Below are 22042 nucleotides of genomic sequence, written 5' to 3'. Positions count from 1 at the left end.
CTTACTGTGTCCCAGGTGCTTTTCCGTGTACTTTACACACATTGTTTTAACCCTCACAAGAATTCTATCAGGCAGGGTCTTTGGTTATCCCTGTTTTACAGATAAGGAAATTGAGGCACAGAGAAGTCAAGTAACTTGTTGAATCACAGTGGTGGAGTTGGGATTTGAGCCTAAGCCCTGTGACTCCAGAGCCCAGCCCTGACCCACTGGGCCAGTTGTTTACCAGGTTGGAGTGCTGGGGGGAGTCATGGGGGGCACTTTGAAGAAATCCCAGTGTGTCCTTGTACCCCACTGGCTACCCAGAGGCAGCAGGGCTGGTGGGCTGTAGAGGGGACAGGCCCTCCAGTATCAGCAGGTTTCAGCAGCCCTCTTTCTCTCTCCCTGCACATCCCACCGGCCACCACGAGGCTTTTAAACCATCCAAAGGAGAGAGAATGGAGCCTGAGTTACTAGCTGGTCTTTCAGACTTGCCAAATGGTGGCACCGAGTGTACAGAAAAGTGCCTGTTTCTCCTAGCCTTTGGCCTACTGTACACCCCCTAACACACACACGCACACGCACACACACACACGCACGCACGCACGCACACCTTTCTCCACACATGCTTTGTTCTGGCAGATTAGCTTTGTCAACGCTGTTTTGCTGGAAGCTTTCCTGGCATTGAATGAACACTTTTGGTAACAAACCTCCCCTGTGGCTGAAGCTCCCCCAGGCTTTGTCTGGCACTTTCTCAACCAGCACCCCACCCCCCCATTGCCCCATCGAGGGCTGCTGGCCATTGTTCAGCCCCTGTGCTGACCTAGAAAAGCCAGGCTAGTCACCACCCGCCCTGCAGCCCCAGCCGCTCTGGAGGAATGGGCTCTGCAGGAGGACGTCTGATCGCGCTCCTAGGAGCACCCGGCAGAAGGCAGGGGAGACAGCTCCTTGGGGCCCCTGGCAGGTAAGTTGATGGGGGCTCCCCAAGAGCCCTCCTCTCCATTTTAGCAGCCACACTGAGTGCCTCCCAGTACGGAGAGCTTCTCACCTGTGCTCTTGATGTTCACAACAACCTCGAGAGGCGGGTCGTAGAAACATTTTCAGATGAAGAAACTCAGGGTCATGGAGGTTAAACAACTTACCCCAAGTCACAGAGCCTGGACATGGCCTATTTTTCTGACTCTTAACTGAGACGAGTTTCTCAAGATCCACACAATACCCGGGCTCTTCCTGGACTGGAACGATGTGGCGTAAGGTGGTGCTGTTGATGTTTGCAAAAAACATGAGTAAACTCACAATAGTGTATGTGTCTCCTTGGTCCCAGGAACTCAGGGATCTGAGAAGACAGTTCCAGGCTGAGGTGGAGGCACTGCTGAGGCTGTCAGAGACACCGTCCATTCGACGGTCTCTGGAGTCCTTGTCAGGACACATCTCTCAGGCCCGCCTTTATTTTCCAGCCTTGAACCCCTCACCCTCCCACCACCATCCCTTCAAGCCTCAGTGTCACCAGCAGCAAAATGGGACCAATCTCCTCTGTATTTATTTTCTGTGGCTGTCACACAAAGTACCACAAGCTGGGCAGCTCAGAACAGCAGAAATGTAGTGTCTGCAGTTCTCGGAGCAAGAAGTCCAGCATCAAGGTGCAGGGAGGGCTGGTCTCCCTCTGAACCCAGAGGGAAGGGAACCTTCCTTGTGACCTCCAGCTTCTGGCAGCTCCATCTTCACAGGTCTCCCTGTGCCACACCGTCTTCCCTCTGCGTACATCTGTGTCCAGGTCCCCTTTTTTATAAGGACCAATCATTGGATCAGGGCCCACCTTCAGGGCTGCATTTTAACTTGATTTCCTCTATTATGACCCTATTTCCAAATGTCATATTCTGAGGTCCTGGGGGTTAGGGCTTCCATGTATAGTCCTGGCAGGACACAGGTCAACTAACGCCCTCTTTGTGAGGACTGAATGTGGGAACACGCGCACAACTCTGAGCACAGTGCTTGGCTGGCTGGCGCTTTATAATGCCCCGTGAATTGTTGCCAAAAGCAAAAAGCTGAGCAACCTGGAAATACAACGCTTGATGTACATTGTGTGCTGGTCACAGTTTGGGTGCTTGGCATGCATTATCCCCACTGAATCCTACCACTACCCCTGGAGGCAGGCAAGGTTTGCATTGAAATGATGAGGAAGCTGGGACTCAGAGAGGTTAAGGCACTTGCCTGAAGTCACACAGCCTAAGTGGCAGAGTGAAGAATGAAGACCAGGCCTATGCGACTCTGCTACATCGCACAGGTTAGGACAGTGCTGTAGAGGGGAGTGGGAGCTGCTCAGAGGGGCAGAAAGGCAGGGAGGAAACGCTAGCACATAGCACATGACCCTGGGGAGCTTCCTGGGTCAGAGGGCATGGAATGCTGCTGACGATAGTGAGTGGGTGGGCTGGACCGCCTGCTGCCTGGCTAGGTGCAGGCAGGCTGCCAGGCTGCAGGGCCGCCTGGTCTGAGTCACTCCACTGTGACCTAACCGGCCCGGCCGATACTCCAGGGCTGGGGCCCGCCCGCCGGGCTGAGGAATGTTGCCCTGAGCATGGACACACTTCACTTCATTCTCAGTACACACGGCTCTCCAGGAAGCCAAGAGGTGCTTCCTTAAAGAAGCTTGAAAGTGCAGTTTATGCAAGAGCCAGGCTACTCTCTCTTCCTCTTGCTTGCTTTCCACGAGTTCCCTATACCTGAGGGAAGTGATAAGTTAGGTTTTCTATTCGGGACTAGAAGTTCATTTACTCAGGTACTAACGTATTGACTCCCTGGAGCATCTATTCATTCATTCATTCATTCATTCATTCATTCATTCATTTACTTATCCAGCCATTCACCTAATGGTTCACCGACTCATTCATTCATTCACTCAATTACTCCTGCTCACACATTCATGCACACAGCCATTCACTCTGCCACCTATCATCCATCCACCCATCCATCCATCATCCATCCATCCATCCATCCATCCATCCATCCATCATCCATCCATCATCCATCTAACCTTTATTAAGCACCTACCATGTTTTCCACACAAAGCTGCTCATGCCAGCCCGGCTAGCCTGGCTCAGCGGTTGAGCATAGACCTAGGATCCAGCTGATAGAGGTTCGATTCCCTGTCAGGGCACATGCCTGGGTTGCGGGCTTGACCCTAGTAGGGGGAGTGCAACAGGCAGCCAATCAATGACTCTCATCACTGATGTTTCTCTCTCTCTCTCCCTCTCCCTTCCTCTCTCTGAAATCAATAAAGACATATTAAAAAAATATAAAGCTTCTCACGCCTCCCAAACTACTTTTTCACTCACTTTTACTGCTACTTCAACTTGCATGTTGGGAGGGAGGCCTCTGAACCAATGGGACCCCCAGACCCTTGGCCTCCAGGTGGTGTGGTTTCAGTCTCCTCCTCAGAAAAAGGCCCCAGAGAAGCGGCCAGCCAGTCGTCTGCACAGCCCAGCCTGCACCTGAGAGCAGTGATACCGCCTGGGAATCGGGGCTCCTGAGGGCCCTTTGGCCTGTGGGCTCCATCCCGTCTTTTGATGCCAAGCCTATGACTATTCCTGGCTGCTGTGGCTCCAGTGTGGCGATTTCTAGGTATTGGGCTCCATGTCTTGCTTCCCCCAGGCCAGAGCAGACCATAGTGACCCGTGGACTTGGGCCGGTCTTTGAGGAGCACCCTGGGCTGCTCTTCTTAGTGTGAAGGCAAATATGCTCCCTGGGGGGGGGGGGGCACTGACACCAGAGCCTTCGACGAGGGCAGGAAGGCTCAGCGGTGGGGGGGTCCTGGCATTCTCTCCTGCCCAGAGAATACGAGGAGGGACTCATGGCCCACGAAAGACCCTAGAGGAGGGCACGAGCCAGGGAAGTCAGGAGGAATGTCCCTTCCCTGTCCCTATCTCTTCGCACCCCAGGCTAAGTCAGTTCCCAGGGAGGCTCTCCGGGACGCCACATCCAGCCACTTCCCTCTCCTCCTCCCTAAGTGTCCTTCCTCCCCCACCCTGGCTTCTCTGTTTCCTGGCAAATGTCACTCATCCCCATTTCACAGAGGAGGAGACCAAGGCTCAGGGAAGGTGGGAGACCTGCTCACAGGCCCAGGGGGCGTGGCCACGCCGGGGAAGGCCCCTGGGCCAGGGGTGCTTTTCTGCACCCCCAGCAGCCAGGTAAGCAAAGCAGTTTCACTTACAGGCGCACGGCTGCAGGTAATAATAATGGACTGCACGTTATAGTCCATGGCTGCTTTCTAAAGGTGCCATTGCCACTTTACCTTTGCAGTGCAGGCAGGTGGCAGGGCGGGGTGTGTGTGTGTGTGTGTGTGTGTGTGTGTGCGCCTGCCTGTGGGTGGCCCTGGCTGAGCCAGCTCTGCCTGGCAGGAGGTTGGACATCTGTCCCGGTGAGGGGGTGTCTGGGAACTGGGCGTGCAGCCTTCCTGCTCGCATCACGCACTGAGTCAGCCCCGCAGCGGCGGTGCGGAGGCTCACCTGTGAGCTGCGAGGGTGCCGGCCCATGGCAGAGCCTGCCCTTCTCCCCGCCGCCCAGATGGAGAGGCTGGCCCCCGTGTCCCTGGCCTCACCGTGCCCCCGGATCCCACGGGCTCGCATCGCCGGGCGCCCGAGGCGCTGTGCCCAGCGCCGGACTGACCTGGGCTACAGGTAAAGGGTTCACAGGAGGAGATGGGGGAGGTTTGGGCCACTGGTGTCTCGGGGCCAAGGCTGAGGAATGAAGGGACCAAGTTGAAGACCTACTGTGTGCCGGAGGTGTATGTCAGCTCAGTTCTTACATCACCCCTCTGAAGCAAGAATTCCCCTCCCACCCTACAGATGAGGAACACAAGCTCTGAGAGGTCTAGTAAATGGCCCAAATGGGGGGAGGTGTCAAACCTTGGTCCTTGGGACCCCCAAACCCAGAGCCTTCCTGGGACACAACACTGGCCTGGGCTCCTGCTGCTGGCCTCTTGCAGGGGACACTGATTCTCAGGTTCTTAGAGATGTGAGTGATGCTCGATATGTGCTGTTTCCCCTTCTTTTGGATGCAGAGAGCTTTAGGCACCCCAGGGGTTATTTGGGGCTTGGGATTCAGGACCTTAAGCTATGAAGTCCCGGCTGGATCCGTGTAGCCGTGTGATCACCTGGGCTGGCAACTGTGTCACTCTTTCTGCTCAGGTGCCTCTGACAGCCAGAGCAGAATGAAAACCTCATTTCTCCCCATGCTTGATTACAGCATATTACAATATGAATATTATAGAAATTCAAACAGCGCAAAGGTATACATGCCTATTCCTGAGAACTTACTACTGTTATAATTTTGAGACATGCCTGGGAGAATTCTTTGACGTATATAAACCTATACTTGCACAGTTTTACACAAACGGAATCATGCTATCCTGTGCCTCCAGGCTTCCTTCGATCCCTTAATTAAGGCTATGGCCATCTCTACATGTCAGCAACATAGGGACCTAACTCATTCATTTCAGTGGCCTCCCAGAATCCAATTTTATGGACATCCTTTGGCTCATTTGAACCAGTTGTGGCTGATGGACGTTTAGATTGGTTCCAATATTTAACAATTCTGAGCACTACTTCAGTGAACTTCTTTGGAGATTTGTGTGGGTAAAACTCATTCCTAGAAGGGCAATTGCAAGTTTAAAAGGAACAGAATTTTGATAGATCCTGCCCAGATCCTCCAGAAATGTTGATGCCTACAGCAGGGAAGCCCCCGCTGCCCCGCTCATTTCCACTCAGGACCTGAAGGCTGACCGGCCTGTATGTGGAGCGTAGATTCGGGGAGTACGAGTTGCTGACCCTAGAACACCTGAGCCCACAGAGGGCCCTGATGCGAGAACGACTCCCGGGCTCAGGGAAGAGGCAGGGAGCCCAGAGGGACAGGTTAATTCACGCAGCATATTCACTGAGCTCCTGTGCATGGGGGCTCTGTCCCATCCTAGGCAAAAGTCACTTAGGACATGTGATTTTATTGAGAATGGATCTTAATAAGCCAAAGACATGTCTGCCTCTATCTATCTATCTATTATCTATCTATCTATCTATCTATCTATCTATCTATCTATCTATCTATCTATCATCTATCTATCTATCATCTATCTATCTATCTATCTATCTATCTATCTATCTATCTATCTATCTATCTATATCTATCTATCATCTATCTATCTATCTATCTATCTATCTATCTATCTATCTATCTATCTATCTATCTATCTATCCATCCATCCACCATCCTACCTGCCTATCTAGCATGGCTGTTCCCCTGACCTCCCCCTACTCTCCCTTCATTTCTTGGTTCCTTGAGATCCCCCAGGCCGTTAATAGTGGCCATCACAGAATTCACTATGAGAGCACCTGACTCACTGAGTGTGCGCGGTACTTACCGGATGAATGAACAATGAGTTTCGTTGCATTCCCTTTGTTACCTCAAACAAAACAAAACAAGCAAAAATAACACTCTCGCTTCCAGAACAGTAATTTTTCAGACTCCAGAGTTCTGTAAATCTTTTGTTTGAAATCAATCTTTACTACGGTTTTGAGTCTTGAAAAACTAGTAACGGCATCACATACGTCATGTGTTAAATCTCAACTATTTTTCTGTCCATGAGAATTATACAGATCGCATGATCCATAAATGCTTTCGACTGAACTCATAAATGAGTTTATAATTGTGTCATTGTTCTCTACTTTGTTTATTGAAAAGAGATTCCACTGCCAAAAAAAAGAAAAGAAAACTACTTCCCTGAGACAGACAGGGCTGGTTCGTCTGCTCCAGGCCAGTCCTCCAAGTCGCTAGGTCAGTTCTTCCTGCCCTCTGAGTTCCTTCACGGCACTGGTCCCTCACTTGTGAGTCACTTATTTACTCAGCACCATAAGCTCCCGGACGTCAGACCGTATGTGTTTTGCTCACTCGTGTATCTCCAGCATCCAGTGCATTGTAGGTGCTCAGGAGACACTTGTTCAATGAGGAAAATGTCACTGCCTCTACGTGAGGTCCCGTGATGGGCATGGGGACAGGAGGGTGAGTAAGATGCGTCCAGCCCTTGGGATGTCCACAGGCTGGTCCAGGAGGAAGGCCTAGGACTCACTGGGCCACTGCAACAGGACACGCTAAATGCTGATGAGAAAGGTCTGAGCAGGGGTGACTAGAGTCAGTGCTGTCATCAAGCAGAACTTCCCACAGTGAGCAGGACCCAGAGCTGGCTCTCTATGTGGACTGAATCTTAAAATCAAGCAACGTTGCCCTTGGGAGGAGTCGTAATGACTCTGTAGGGATTCCCTCCAACTTGCTCCTAAATAAAAATATATTTCCTGTTAATTCATGGTTGCTACAAAAATGCAAAACATAGCAGGTGGAACCCACTTCCCCCTGCTGCCTCCAGCCCAAAAGAAGAGTAACTGTGAACAGTTCAGTGTCAATTCTGTAAGAGCTTATGCTTCATAAGTATATATTTACATATATGTATGTGCAAAACATATATGATCTAATGCATGTGAATAACACTCATGTGCCTGTAGCATTCTGTGTTGGACCTTGGCCACGGCTCTGCCAGGGATCTGCACGGCTCTCCGGGGGCCGCGGTATTGCGTGACGGAGCTGTGCTCTGGTGGGCTGTTCCCTTTTTTGGGGGGCGGGCTGCTGTCTGTATAAACTACACTGCATTGCCTGGGACACATGCCTCTGGGCTCTTACCCTTCTGGTAAATTCCCGGAGTAGGAATCGTCGAGCCCACAGGTCTGTACTTTCAAAGCTTGGAAACATATCGCCAAGTGGTTTCCCAGGAAGCTTGTATCTAATCACAGACTCACTTGGTAGGTGCCAGCTTTTGTTTATTTATATTCCTTTTTATTTTATTTTTTTTAAATCCTCACCGAGGATATTTTTTCCATTGCTGTTCAGAGACAGTGGGAGGGGGAGAGAGAGAGAGAGACATCGGTTGGTTGCCTTCCACAAGCACCCTGACCAGGGCCAGGGGTCGAGCGTGCAACTGAGGTACGTGCCCTTGGCCAGAATCGAACCCATGATCCTTCGGTCCGTGGGCTGATGCTCTAACCACTGAGCCAAACCAGCCAGGGCTGTTTATTTATATTCCTGACATTCTTGACAGGACATTTTGGCTCTCGTTAGACTTTGCTAATGGCACGTTGTTCTAACCCACCTTTCTTTCACTATCGGTGTGCTTGAACGCCGAGTGTCTGAGAGGCCCGAGAGGCAGGAAGACCCACTGGGAGTCTAGTGCAACAGCCACATTCCCTTAATAATAGGTTAAGCGACCTGGCCTATTGCACACAGGTAGTTTGAAGTAAGTCACTTACAAATTTTACATATTTTACTCATGTGTAGCCATGAGGTCTCTGCCATCACCGTTAATGTCAACCTATCTCTGCAGATACCATGTACCTCTAAACCCCCAGACACCGCCCCCCAAGTGTGACCTCAAGCCCAGAATGGATCACCTGCACACAGTTTAAATATATCGGTAGAGGACAGGCTGCTTCTCAAAGCCCAGCTTCACCACTCAGCAGATGTGGGACTCTGGGGAGGTTACCTAACCTCTCTGAGCCTCAGTTTACTTTCCTGCAAGATGGTTGCAAATGACAGTCCTTACCTCGTAGAGGGTAAATGAAATGAATACATGGGAAGACCTTGGCACAGTGCAAGTAACAGGGAGTGTACAATCCGTGCCAGAAATTACAGTCCAAGGGAAAGAGTTGGGAGCTGACTCCAGCAGCACAGGTTTGTTTTCATGCGATTAAGTGAATTCGGGCCTCCTGATGCTTCGGAGTGGCAGAAAGACCTGCATTTGAGCCCCAAATTTTCCACTTACCGCACCCCTCTGAGTCTATTCCTTTATTTGCAAAGTAAGTGTCATTCTTTTTTTTTACTTTAAATTATTTTTTATTTTTCAATTACAGTTGACATACAATATTACATTAGTTTCAGGTGTACAAGCCAGTCGTTCCAACCGTAGTCACAGTCAAGTCTTCTGGAACCTCCACCATGGGACTGCCCCCTCCGTCCTACAATCCTGGGACTGGCTGCAGCTTTCCCCAAAAAGCCCTTCAGGCAAATTCTCTCACCGCAGGAGGGGCCTGATTCCTGCCCGCACACCCCAAAGGGCAGGTCCCTTCTGCCAGGGCTTCCTATTTCCTCTCTCACCTCGCTATGGAGCAGAGGGAGAAGACGCATTACCCGGGGTAGGCTGCTCCCTGGCAGCTCTGGGATTCTCCGCCCGGCAACTCCCCGCCCCCCGCATCTCCCCAGGTATTGCTGACTCCACCCAGGTTGGCCAGCAGGTGCCCAGAGAATGTGAGAATTTTATTTCCTTGACAATGTTAGCAATCTGGTGTTAGCAATCTGGTGTTAGCAATCATCTGGTGTTTGCAATCTGGTGTTTGCCAATCTGACAGGTGGAAATATTTCATTGTTTTAATTTGCGTTTCCCTAATGACTTGTGAGGCTGAACGTCTTTTCATATTGAGCATTTTTGTGTTTTACTTTTTAAAAATTAAGTTTATTGGGATGACATTGGTTAATATGAACATATAGGTTTCAGGTGTGGATTTCTATGTTACTAGATCTGTATATTGCACTGGGCCCACCACCCAAAGTCAAATCGTCTTCCCTCACCATATATTAGGACCCCTTCACCCCCACCCCCCACCCCCTTCCTTCTGGCAACCACCACCATATTGAGCATTTTTCTGTTTTATCTTCAGTGACTGCTGACTCATATCTGCTGTTTACTTTTCTATTGGATTTTTTGGAGAGTATTTTTTTCCTTATTGATTTCTAGGAATTCTTTATATAGACCAGATAGTAACACTATCATTTGTCGCAAATATTTTCTCTCAGCCCATCACTGGTCTTATTAATTTGTCTATGGTGTTTTTGTTATACAGAAGCTTAATTTTTAAAAAAATATATGTTTTTATTGATTTTAGAGAGAGAAAGGAAGGAAGAGGGAGAGATAGAAACATCGATGAGAAACATCAACACTGATTGGCTGCCTCCTGCATGCCCCCTACCAGGGATCAGACCCGCAACCCAGGCGTGTGCCCTGACCAGGAATTGAACCGGTGACCTCTCTGTTCCTGGGTCAACCTCAACTACTGAGTCACACTGGCCGGGCAGAAATTTTAAATTTTGATGTAATCAAACAGGTGTTTTCTGTTATAGCTTCTGGATTTTATTTTGCTTGGGCAGATGCTCCCCTCCACTCCTTATTTCTCCTGTGCTTCATTCTCATCAAACCCTAGTGCAGGCTCCTATCAACCTGGGTAAATTCCTTTGTACTTACCACCGTAATAACCTGCTCCCCTTCCTGTGAGATTTGCCTCCCTCCCTCCCTGATGTTCCTTCAAAACTGAGTTCCACCATTGCCTCCTCCAGGAAGCCTTCTCTGCTTAACCCCACCCTACTCTGGTCCCTGCTCTGTCCCTTGAGCTGTTTGCCCCATCTTAGGTGCTTGGTAGGCTGCTCATTGGCTGGAACACAGTATTGCTTTTAAGTATTTGCTAGGGCACTTACTATGGGCCAAATGTTTTGCATGTATTGCATGTTCACAGCCTTGTATATACTATTATCATCGGCATCACTCCCATTTTATAGGGTGGGGGAGGGAAACTAAGACACTTTCCCATGGCCACACATCAGGAGGACAGACGCAGACCCAGCCAGTCTGACTCAGGGCCTGGGCCCTTGGCCACTGTGTTAAATGTCTCATATTGCTACCCTAACAAATTGCCACAGATTCAGTGTCTTAAACAACACAGATGTATTATCTTAGAGTTCTCCAGGCCAGATGTCCAAAATGAGTCTCCCTGGGCTAAAATCAAAGTGCTGGAGGGCTGTGGTCCTTTCTGGAGGACCTAGGGGAGAGCCCACTCTCCAGCCTCTGCAGGCGGCCTGCATCCTTAGATTGTGGTCTGCTTCCATCTTCAAAGCCAGCAGTGGCCGGTTGAGTCCTCCTGCTACCTTCTCTCTGGTTTTCACTCTTCTGCCTTCCTCTCCCCCATGTAAGGACCCTTGTGACTATCCTGGGCCCCCCCAGATAGTCCAGGATGACCTTCCCATCTCAAGGTCAGTTGATCAGCAACCATAATTCTATCTGCAACCTTAATCCACCCCCACCCCCACCCAATGTAACAACATATTCACAGATTCCAGGGATTAGGGCCTGAGCACCTTTTTTTTTGGGGGGGGGAGGTAGTCTGCCTGCCACAGCCACTCTTCCACACTGCTTCTCCAAACCTTAGTCACCTGCCTCTACTCCCAGGGTTCACCCTGCCTCCCCCTGTCTGAAGCTGTGGATTAAATGGGTGCATCAGAATCACCTGGAAAGCTTGTTTAAACCCAGATTGCTTCACCCACTCCCAGATCTTTCTCATTCAGTGGTTCTCAGGCAAGGACTGAGAATTTGCAGAGCAGATTCACATATCCAAGTTTTCTAGAAACTGAATCAAGCATCCAGTTTTTTAATTTAAATTAGTTGAAATGAAAAAATAAAAGATTCAGTTCCTCAGTCATACTAACCACATTTCAAGTGCTCAGTATCCACACGTGACTAGTGGCAACCGTATTGGTGAACACAGTTCTATCCGATGCCAGCATGTAAAATAATCTGGTTAAGTGACTCAGCTAGAAGCCCATTTGAAGGGGCTGCCACAACTCAGCTTCAGCCAATTGTCTCTTAGGAATAGGCCCCAGGATTATCATCTCTTTTGATTTTTTTGTTTTAGAACATTGGAACTAGAGGATTTTAAAATGTGAGACTTGCTCAAGTTCAAATGATGGTGAACTATTTGAAATGTGTTAAAATTCAGTGGGGTGGCCACTCTGCTACTTCAGATGGAGATTGGAGGATCCTGATCTTCCGGTTGGGAACATGCATGGTTGGGAACATGCATCATCTCAGAGCTCAGGGGCAGTACCTTAATCTCCTTCAGTCATCTCAGAAATGCAGGCTGCCCCTCCCAGAAGTGACATGTGAGAATTTCAATGCAGTCCATCCTTCCCTACCCCACTCTTGAAAACTCCTGTGCAATCCTCTGAGCCCAACCACATATGATGCTCCAAACAGTGCTTCCCAACCCTGGCTGCACAATGCAATCAGCTGGCAGCTTCGAGCAATGCCGATGCCCAGATCCCATTCCCAGTGGTTTACTGCAATTGGTCTGGGGTATTGCTGGGCACTGTGGTTTGAAAAGCAGCTGGGTGATTCAAATGCACAGTCAGGGGTGAGAACAGGCCTATGGGCCTGGTCTCCACACCTAGAATGCAGCTTCTCAGCTCAGCAGGTCTCATCCATCTCTGGCTCTCATCCACCTGGACCAGCTGCAGGGAACATCCATACCTGTGCCTTTCTCTGTCTCCTGGCTCAGGCTCAGAGCTGATTCAGGAAGCTAAATTACATAGATTATACTTCAAATGTTTTTATTCTTGTTGTCTGTAACACAAAGTAGTCATGCTTGAAAATTCTGTGATCCAGAGACCAGCTCTAGTGCAACCATGTGGAAGAAATGCGTTGAGTGTCATCAAGCAATTCAAGGAGTGGGCACACGATCCACGTGAGCCAGTCCTGTCTGCTGCTTTCCAGGGATCTTAGGAACTCAATTAAGATGATACTGAAAAATGTAAACACAGAATTTGCCTTTATCTCATTACTGCCCATCCTCTGCCCCATCCCCACAGGGATTTCTTCATAGGTGGCAGGGTTGCTGTGCACTGATGCTCAGGTTGTGCACTGCATAAGGCTGTTACATCGAAAGGGGCACCATCCACATTGTAGTCATTGCACCTGGGGGTTGGGGATAGGGTGGGACATGGAGTGTGCACCCAGCTCCTGGGAATGTGTGTGAGTGGGAGAGAGTGAGCCCACTGTTCCTCTGGCTGAACTGTTTGGGTTGTTCAATAATACACTGTCTCTGTCAGTTACTGCTGTGTAACAAATGGTCCCAAGCTCAACAGCAATCATTTATCAAAGCAATGCTCATTATTCTTGCCCTGTATCTGATGGTCAGCTGGGGATTAGCTGATCTGGCCTAGGCTCTGTTGGGTGGCTCCATTTCAAGCTGTGGGTCTGGTTGAACTTGCTGTCTGCTTGTTGGGCTCTGGTCTGTATTGCAGTGTTCCTTCTGGAACCCAGGCTGCAGCCATTCAGGGATGACTCTTCCCATGGTGATGGAGGTGCAGCCTGTGGCACATGGGTCAGGGAGAGGGAGCTCAGCTGATGAGAGACAGAGCTGGGGCCAAGTACAGGCTGGTGGCAGTCCCTCCTCAACCACATGCTGCATCTGACCAGTGAGGGGAAAAGTCCCAATTAAGGAAAAGAAGTTGCACGAGATGCTTACGGCATGGTGGGTGAGAACATGGGCTGTGGAGCCAGAGGTCCTGGGTTCAAAGCTCAGTCCCGCCATTTACTTGCCAGGCAACCTCCAACAAGTTGCTCAGTTCGTGTGCCTCTGCCCTCCCATCTGCAGATGAAGAGATGACAACAGGAACTTGTGTGGATTGCCTGCGTTAATCATGTCAAGCAGTGTTCTCAACCAGGGCAGTTCTATCCACCTGCCAGGGGACATTTGGTCATGTCTGGAGACATTTTGAGTTGTCACAACTAGGAGGGATGCTTTTGGCATCCAGTGGGGGAGGCCAGCGATGCTGCTAAACATCCTACAGTGCTCAGGACAGGCCCCCAAGACAAAGAATGACCCGACGTGAAATGCTGCTCCTGCCCAGGCTGAGGCCCCTGGGGCCCTGTCCAGAGCGCACCCTGCAGGGGGCCAGTGTTCAGGTGCGCTGATGATCACGCTCAGGGCCAGCAAACCCAGGGCCTGTGTTGGGTCATTCTGTCACCATGGCCACATGGCCTGTGCCTGTGACTAGAGCCTTCTCCATGACGCATGCAGCCTCTAACATTCGCGATGAGGAGAGTGGCAATCATCATCACAGCAGTTCTATTCCTCGCACACCGAGTACAGGCTGGATGCTTTGCATCTTTTTTACATTTATGATCCACACAGTGAGAGCAGCTCTGATTGGCCCCCACTCTGCAGAGGAAACGGAGGCTGGGAGAGAGGAGCGTCTCACCCGAGAAGCTGAGGCCCGCGTGGAACTCACCTCGGCTTAACTCAGGAAAGCCACGCCCACAGCCACTGCCCTTTTCTGTGACCTGCCAGTATCTCATCAGAGTCAGGAGGCGACAGCAAGGGCAGGCACTCTGAGAGGATTCAGGGGCTGCCCTGGGAGCCCGGTTGCCGCTTGGGGGGAAGGGGAGCCTTGGCCAGGCCTAGCTGGAGAGGAGGCCCAGCCACACAGCCCCTGGCTGGTCCCAATGCCCCGCATTCTTGGGCCCTCGGTCACTCTGGTTTGGGCTCTCTGAGCAGACTCTCAGCCTGGCATGGGTTTCCTTGGCCCCACGATCCTCTGATGCCTGGGGTCTGCTGTGACCCCATGGGCAAGGGTCAAGATGACCTTCTAAAGCTTCCGTCCCTACCCATTTTTTCATTTTACAGTTATGGAAACTGAGGCCCAGAGAAAGAAAGGGACAGGTCCGCAGTCACACAGAGTGACTAGGAGGCTTAACAGGAACCAGGGCCGTTTAGGGCACTGCTTCTTCCTACAGGTCACCTGGGGGGAGAATGAGCTCGTGCGTGCGTGTGCGTGTGTGCATGTGTGTGCGTGTGTATGTAGAGAAAGGCTTTGCATTCTGGGAGGCTCGGAGCAGCTGTAAGGGCTGCCCCGGCCATCTGGCCTGGTGGTATGTCATCCACAGGCCAGGCTCATGCTTACATTTTTTGCTATACTTTTAAGTGATTACAGGTTCCTGTCACAGGTTCTTCATGGACTTACTCTCCCTCCTCTGCTTAGAATGCTTCTGATTTGGAAGTGATATTGATACGTTTGTCCTTCCTGTTAGCACTTACCCAACACTTGGTCCATCTTTTTTTTACTTTCAGTTTTTGCTCACATTATGTGTGTTTTCCAGCTTTATTGAGATATAATTGACATGTAACATTGTGTAATTTCAAGGTGTAAAGTGTAATGATCTGATACACTTATATACTGTGAGATGATCACCACAAAAAGTCAGTTAACGCATCCATAGTGAGAACATTTAAGACCTACTCTCTTAGCAACTTTCAAGTAAAAATACAATATTTTAACTATAGTTACCATGCTGTACATTAGATCCCCAGAAATTATTCACTGTGTAAATGGAAATTTGTATTCTTTGGCCAACATCTCCTCATTTCCTCTACCCTCCAGACCCTGGCAACCACTATTCTACTCTGTTTCTATGATTTTGGCTTTTTTAGATTCCACATATAAGTGAGATTGTATTCCACATATAAGTGAGTACTTGTCTCTCTCTGTCTGACATATTTCACTTAGCATAATGCCCTCAAAGTCCATCCATATTGTCACAAACAGCAGAATTTCCTCCTTTTTATGGCTGAAAAACATTGGTGTTCATCTACATACCACATCTTCTTTATCCTTTCATCCACGATGGGCATTTAGGTTCTGTGTCTTGGACAATTTGAATAATGCTGCAATGAGCACAGGGTGTAGCTATGTCTTCAAAATAGTGATTTTAATTCCTTCTGGGATTATATTCCCACAAGTGGAATTGCTCGGTCATATGGCAGATCCCTTTTTCATTTCGTGAGAACCCTTCATACTGTTTTCCACAGTAGCTATACCTATTTACACTCCCACCAACAGTGCAGGAGGGCTCCCTTTTCTCCAGGTCCTCACCGACACTTGTTGATTTATAGATGGCAGCCATTCTGACAGGTGTGAGGTGGTATCTCACTGTGGTTTTAATTTGCATCTTCCTAATGACCAGGGTATGTGTGCTTTTTCTAAAGCAGCAATGAATGCCTTTTTCCCTTTCTTTTTTTATGTTCTATTTTTTAGAATTTATTGTGGTGATATTGGTTAACAAAATTATATAGGTTTCAAGCATACAATTCTATAATATGTCATCTATATATTGCATTGTGTGTTCACCACATCAAGTCTCCTATGAATGATTTTTTAAAAAGCCAAATTGAGTCTTTTTAATGGAGCAGCAGTTCCGACCATCTATGTTCATTGTTTTCTTTGCCCTTTTGTCTGTTTCCAGATGGAATACAGAATTTGTTCTATAATCTTACCTGGGATCATTACTGAACTCAAATATCTGCAGAATTTGCAGGACGTATTTTTTCCCCATTTCAGGAAACTGGGCATATATTTCCTCTCTCTGATGACAGGGTGGCTTATGATCTGTTTTGCTGATAAGGCTCAGGGTCTATGCAGATTCCAGCTCCCAACCCCCCATTTCTCAAGGATTCTGGGCAGCAACATAGAAATTGGATCCCCAATCTCAGCTGAAGACCCAGAAAAGCATTTATCTGGGCCAACGAGAGACCAGCACTGCCTGTTCCCGGATTATCTACACAAAGTGGAATCAAATCATTTGTGCAGAAGTTTGTGCAGAGGGGAGATGCAGGCATTTGGGGCTCTAAGGGTAAACCACACAGCGGACAAGGGGAGGCTGGGACTGGGACCTGGACAACCCAGCTGAGATGGCCCCTCCCCTGTGCCTCCATGGCTGCACAGGTTCCCCTCTCTGCTTCTCTCAGGAGACAGCTGCTCTCACCCCATTTCCACATGGTTTCCCAGGTCACGTACCTGACACTGACCCCCTCAATCTTGATACCTTGAGAGGGCCTGATGGGCTCATGTGATAGACAGTACTTCTGTGATCAGGCACTTTGGTCTGTTCAGATCTGGCTGGAGGAGAGCAGGGGAGGAGTCGGTCACATGTTATAAATAGGGAAACCAGGGCTGTGGAAGTCAGATTCACAAATAAGGGGGTGCGGGGGGGGAGGAGATAACTGGCATTTCAGGTAAAAATTCAGTGAGATGAGCCAGTAGCTGCCCTGTAATTCCCTCCTATCAGTGCTTATGCTACCATATGTGGGTCCAAGACTGTTCTTGCCCAAGAAGGAGGAACAGAGCAGAGCTGCCCGTCCCTGTCTCCATCCTCTGGGCATCGTTTGTTTCCACGTGATCCTGGGGGCAATGGATAAACTGGTCAATCTGCTGAGACTGGCCACGTGTCTGTCACCCCTGAGAAGTGTGCTCAGGGAGCTCGCCCAGCTCCCAGAAGCCCCAGGCAGGTTTCTGGAGAACCACACAGCCTCAGGACAAAGCCCGCCCTGAGCAGAGCTCTGCCTGACTTCTCCCCCCTCCCGCTTGCTGCAGCTCTGGCCCCTCCTCAGGCCCGGAGCCCCCTCAGGACCCCCCGCGGGCACGCCCTGCCCGGGGCTCCCCCGCCTGGCTGTCCTCGGAGGAGAGCTTGTCCATGGATGGCTTCTGGATGGAGGTGGAGAGGATCCAGCAGAGGGACGAGCCGAGAGAAGAGGACGGCGTGGGCGAAGGCCGGCCACTAGAGGGTGAGGCGCCCGGCGGGGCTGCTGGGCACAAGGGAGGCGCCCCCCGTCTTGTTCAGGGAACGAGGGAATAAAGCGGCGCTGACACAGAAACCTTGGTTTGGCGCGTAAGTCAGCTGCACCAGCCCACGGCGGCCACGTGCGGTCGCGTGGGCCTGACGGTCTGCCACAGCCTCTCCAGTGGGGAATGCAAACCCCCTGATGCAGAGGTGCGCTCAGGACATTTGGATGAACGGGTTTGCTGCAGGACTGTGACAGTTTCTTACAAAGCACAGTTGAGGGGATGATTCCGACGCAGACAAGGTCTGGAATAGAGGGAGGCTTTCCAAGGGGTCTCCAGGCTGGGCGCGGGTCACCTGTGGCGGTCCCTGTCACACTCGGGAGGGGCGGCGCGTGCACTGCTACGTTCCAGAGTCGGACACGCAGGCGCCCTTCCTCAGCCTGCTTTTTCCAAGAGGATACGATTTTACAGGTGTAAAGCCCGATACTGGTTAATGCCGTCCACGGCCCCCAGAGTCTCAGATATTTCGTGAAATCGTCTCCCCATTGAGGAGTGTGGTTGGCGTTCGTGGGCCTTACGATCAGAGGTGTGGCTGTTTCTTGCGCCCACGCGAGTGTGCGTTTCCGCGGGTGGCTGCGGGTGGCGCTGCGGCCGCGCGTGCAGCTGGGTGTGTTGGTCACAGGGCCGGGTGGTCTCCCTCTGTTGGCAGAAGGCGAAACGGAAGCCCAGTGGCTGCGGGACACGGGCCTGTGGGAGCTCCTCGGCGGCCGGGGCGCGGGCAGCCATCCGCGCGGGCTCCTGTCCACCCTCACGCAGACCCAGGCGGCCGCCGTGCGCCGCCGGCTGCACATCTACACCCGCTCGGCCCGAAGACGCCACAAGGCACCCGTCAGGGACGTCAGGGACGTCAGGGACGTCTTTGGGGGCCTCAGTGCAGGGGTGAGTGCGCGGCAAGGGGACCGCGGGCCTGCCTGCGGGGCCATGGTTACGCCGCCGCAGGGCCGCTGCCGCCGACCCGCGCTCCCGAGGGCCGCCTGCTGTGCGCCGCCGCGCGCCTGCCTGTTGCCGCTGTGGCCTTGGGCGGGCCCGAAAGTTTAGCTTCCCTATAACTCTTACCAGTACAGTTACACTATTTCTTATCATTTGTGCATCCTGTCGACACCTGTAACCCGACAGGCTATGGGCACTCGACCCTTGGGCTGTGCTGAAGCGGCGTGACACGTGCTGCGTGCGACAGGCTCCGAGGGCGGCCGGGCGGGCCCGGGGCGCCCCGCGGGGCGGCTGTGGGGTCTTGGGCGAGATCTCCGAGCTTCAGCGGCTCCGTCTGTGAGGACGGGGTCATGGACGGATGAACTGAATGGAAGTGTCTAATTTGTTAGGAGATCTCTCCAGAGAACGGGGGTTCAGGTCTGAGATGGGCGCAGCTCGGTTCCCGGACTCCTAAGCCTCCTCCAGGTAAGCGGCCTTCATGCCCCGGGGCCCTTACTGCACCAAGGGGCTGCTCTGTGAAGTAAGAGCAGGTGCACGCCCTGAGCACTTTCCTCTCCGGGCTGGGTCCCTGCCTTCCCCGCTCCCGGGAGTAGGAAGGAACCTCGAGGGACAAGGCTGGCCCTTGCGCGGGCCTTTCCCATCAGACACATGGAACTCAGCCTGGAAGGTCACTTCCTGGGGCAGTGGGCCTTAGCCAGGGAACTACTTCCTGGGGCAGTGGGCCTTAGCCAGGGAACTACTTCCTGGGGCAGTGGGCCTTAGCCAGGAGACTACTTCCTGGGGCAGTGGGCCTTAGCCAGGAGACTACTTCCTGGGGCAGTGGGCCTTAGCCAGGAGACTACTTCCTGGGGCAGTGGGCCTTAGCCAGGAGACTACTTTCTGGGGCAGTGGGCCTTAGCCAGGAGACTACTTCCTGGGGCAGTGGGCCTTAGCCAGGAAATCACTTCCTGGGGCAGTGGGCCTTAGTTAGGAAACTACTTCCTGGGGCAGTGGGGGGGCTTAGCTAGGAAATCACTTCCTGGGGCAGTGGGCCTTAGCTAGGAAACTACTTCCTGGGGCAATGGATCTGATCCCTACTGGTATTGATTTCATCGTGGGGTTTTGAGCCTGGGAAATCACTTCTTGAGGCAAAGGGCCCGAGTCCTCAGCCTAAGAACTTGCTTCCTGGGGTCATGATCTCAGCCCCCTAGTCTTAGGCACCTGCCACTGAGTTTACTTGTCCTGAGGGAGGGCCCGAGCCTGAGAAACTGCGCCCTGGGGCTGTGGGCCGGAGGGGGGGGACGCCGCAGGCCCTGACTGCCTCTCCGTCCTGTTTCCCCGCAGCCGCCGAGCCCGAGGGGCCGCAGGCACGGGCTGCGATGGAGGAAGCCTTCCGCACCGACTCTGCGTACTCGGAACAGGCCGCTCTGCTCCTGCAGAGGGGCCCGCAGCCCGCGGGAGGCGCCTGCGCCCGGAGCCAGGGCTCCCTGCCGGTGAGCACCGCCCGGAGGGCTGGCCGGCCGCCGCCATTACTCTCCGCCCCTTAGGAAGTTCGCAGTAACAGCAACCTCTGTTCCAGTGGGACAGTGCTCTCGTTCACCTAAATACAGTCTTTCTACTTGTTATGAAATAATTTTAGAGTCACAAGAAGTTGCAGAAATAGTAGAGTCCCGTGTGCTGCTCGCCTGGCTTCTCCGGGTGATGATTCCTCACGGAACCGTAGTGCGCCAGAGTTTAAAGAACGACTTTCCCTTCCTGAAGCATCAGAGGCCGTTAATGTTCAACATTATCTTCTACCCTCTGATTTGATTTCCCCATTAAACTATGAGTGATCACCAAAATGCTGATACCATAGACCAGGCATTATACCAGGTACTGTACGGGCATGATATAATTTCATCCTGTTACCTTAGCAGTAATTGTGTAAATACTTAAAAATAGTAATAGTTATAATCACTGAGGACTCACTGTGTGTCAGGCACTGTGTTTTATCACTTTAATCTCTCCTCAAAACCCTGTGGACACTGTTATTAGCCCCATTTTACAGGGAAGAAAGCTGACACACAGAAAGGTAAAATTGTTACCCAAACTCACAGGTAAAGTCAGGATTTGAACCCAGAAAGTTTGACTCCATGGCCCATACAGCAAACACTAGACTGCGTGATAACCATAACGTTTTGACCTACAACCTCAGCTCGTCCCTTTCCCTTCTTAGAGCACAGGGATGGGCACTGGGGCATAATCTGCTGCAGTCCTCCTGGCAAATACTGAACACATCCGCCCCTCCTGCTGTGTGTCGTGCCCCCCCCCCCCCCGCCTCCCCCCCCCCGCCCTGCAGGCAACAGGAATGCCTGGGGCTGCCTGACCATCCCCGCTCTTGCCTCTAGATGGCGAGGTCGATCATCATGTATTTTTCAATTAATATTCTGTCATCATTCAGAGTGAGAAAGGAGCATGGGGACAGGAGAGGGGGGTGATGACAGAGGCAGGACAGGGACAGGTGGGGTGAGGGAGATCAAGAAAGGATCAGAATAGAAGCAGTAATAAGAGGCCCATCAGATGGCCCTTCCTCCAGGCAGTAAAACAGCTTCGCTTTACTGCTGTGTGCTTGGCACCCTCGATACCCCTTAGTCCGTTTTACCCTCACAAAAACTATGAGGTAAGCACTCTTCTGATTTCAGATGGGGAATCAGAGGCTCAGAATGTGACCCAGTCAGTCAGAGGTGGAGCTTGGACTTGAACCTGGGGTGGGATCCTGAGCCCCTGCTCTCATCCCCTCTGCAGGGCTTCCTCCTAAGGCCTGGGGGTGGCATGGGTGGGGGAGTGGGGCGGGGTGGAGCCTCAGCTCCTGGCTTGACTGTCTCTGCTTCCCTCCCTAGACGTTTAGGATCCCCAAAGGCAGACTTGGCCTGACGAGGGTGGGAGACCTGTCCTCTCAGGATATGAACAAGATCCCTGCTTTGGCCCTTATCGAGCTGACTGCCCTCTGCGACGTCCTCGGCTTGGACCTGAAGAGGAGCAAGGCGGGGAAGCAGAAGGCGACAGGTCAGCCACCGGCTCCTCAAAACCCTGTGGCTAAAGTCCTGGCTTTCTCGTCAAGGGAGTTGCGTGGGAGTCTTCCATCCAAAAAGCTTCGCTGCTATAGTTCCCCCTGTTATATGAAAACAATTCCTGCTTATTGTGGGAAATAGAGTATAATCCAAAAAGGAAAAATACAATTCAGATGTAAGCACTATTAACTTTTAGAGTATCATCTTCCTCCCCCACCCCACCCGTACATGCCCTTTTTTTCACTTAATATTATAGAATTATGGACATTTCCAAGTTACCATCTTATTCAGCCATTGCTACAATAATGCTACTTAACCACCAACCCCTAAACTCATGACTTAAATTGTTTACTCTCGCTCACATGTTTGTGGTGAGCTGGGGATTCTTGGCCGATCTAGGCTGGGCTTGGCTCCAAGCTGGGGACTGGAGCTGGGGCTGTGTCGCATGTCTCTCATCCTCCTGGGACCAACAGGCCATCTGGAGTGTGTTCTCATGACAGTGGCAGAAGCACGAGATGGCAAACCTGCCACACGATGCATTTGAGCCTCTGCTCACATCATGGGGGCTACTGCTC

The 22042-nt window shown here is 51.5% G+C and overlaps 1 protein-coding gene across 1 annotated transcript in view; it reads left to right on the top strand.

Annotated features, from left to right (window-relative positions):
- Positions 1-4503: 4503 nt before the first annotated feature.
- Positions 4504-22042, top strand: part of ARHGAP40 (Rho GTPase activating protein 40) — a gene marked incomplete at its 5' end in the record, with an annotated part of 29264 nt that continues 11725 nt past the window's right edge. Inside the window, 5 exons of the mRNA XM_081148316.1 lie at positions 4504-4649; positions 17260-17450; positions 18158-18487; positions 19762-19910; positions 21297-21462. Coding sequence (XP_081004442.1) covers positions 4504-4649; positions 17260-17450; positions 18158-18487; positions 19762-19910; positions 21297-21462 — 982 coding nt within the window. The remainder of the gene's footprint in view (positions 4650-17259; positions 17451-18157; positions 18488-19761; positions 19911-21296; positions 21463-22042) is intronic.

This window comes from Miniopterus schreibersii (genome assembly GCF_964146895.1).
Source record: "Miniopterus schreibersii genome assembly, chromosome: 10".
Lineage (NCBI taxonomy): Eukaryota > Metazoa > Chordata > Mammalia > Chiroptera > Miniopteridae > Miniopterus > Miniopterus schreibersii.
Note: the sequence above shows the minus strand (reverse complement) of the source record. Positions and strands in the feature narration are given on the sequence as shown.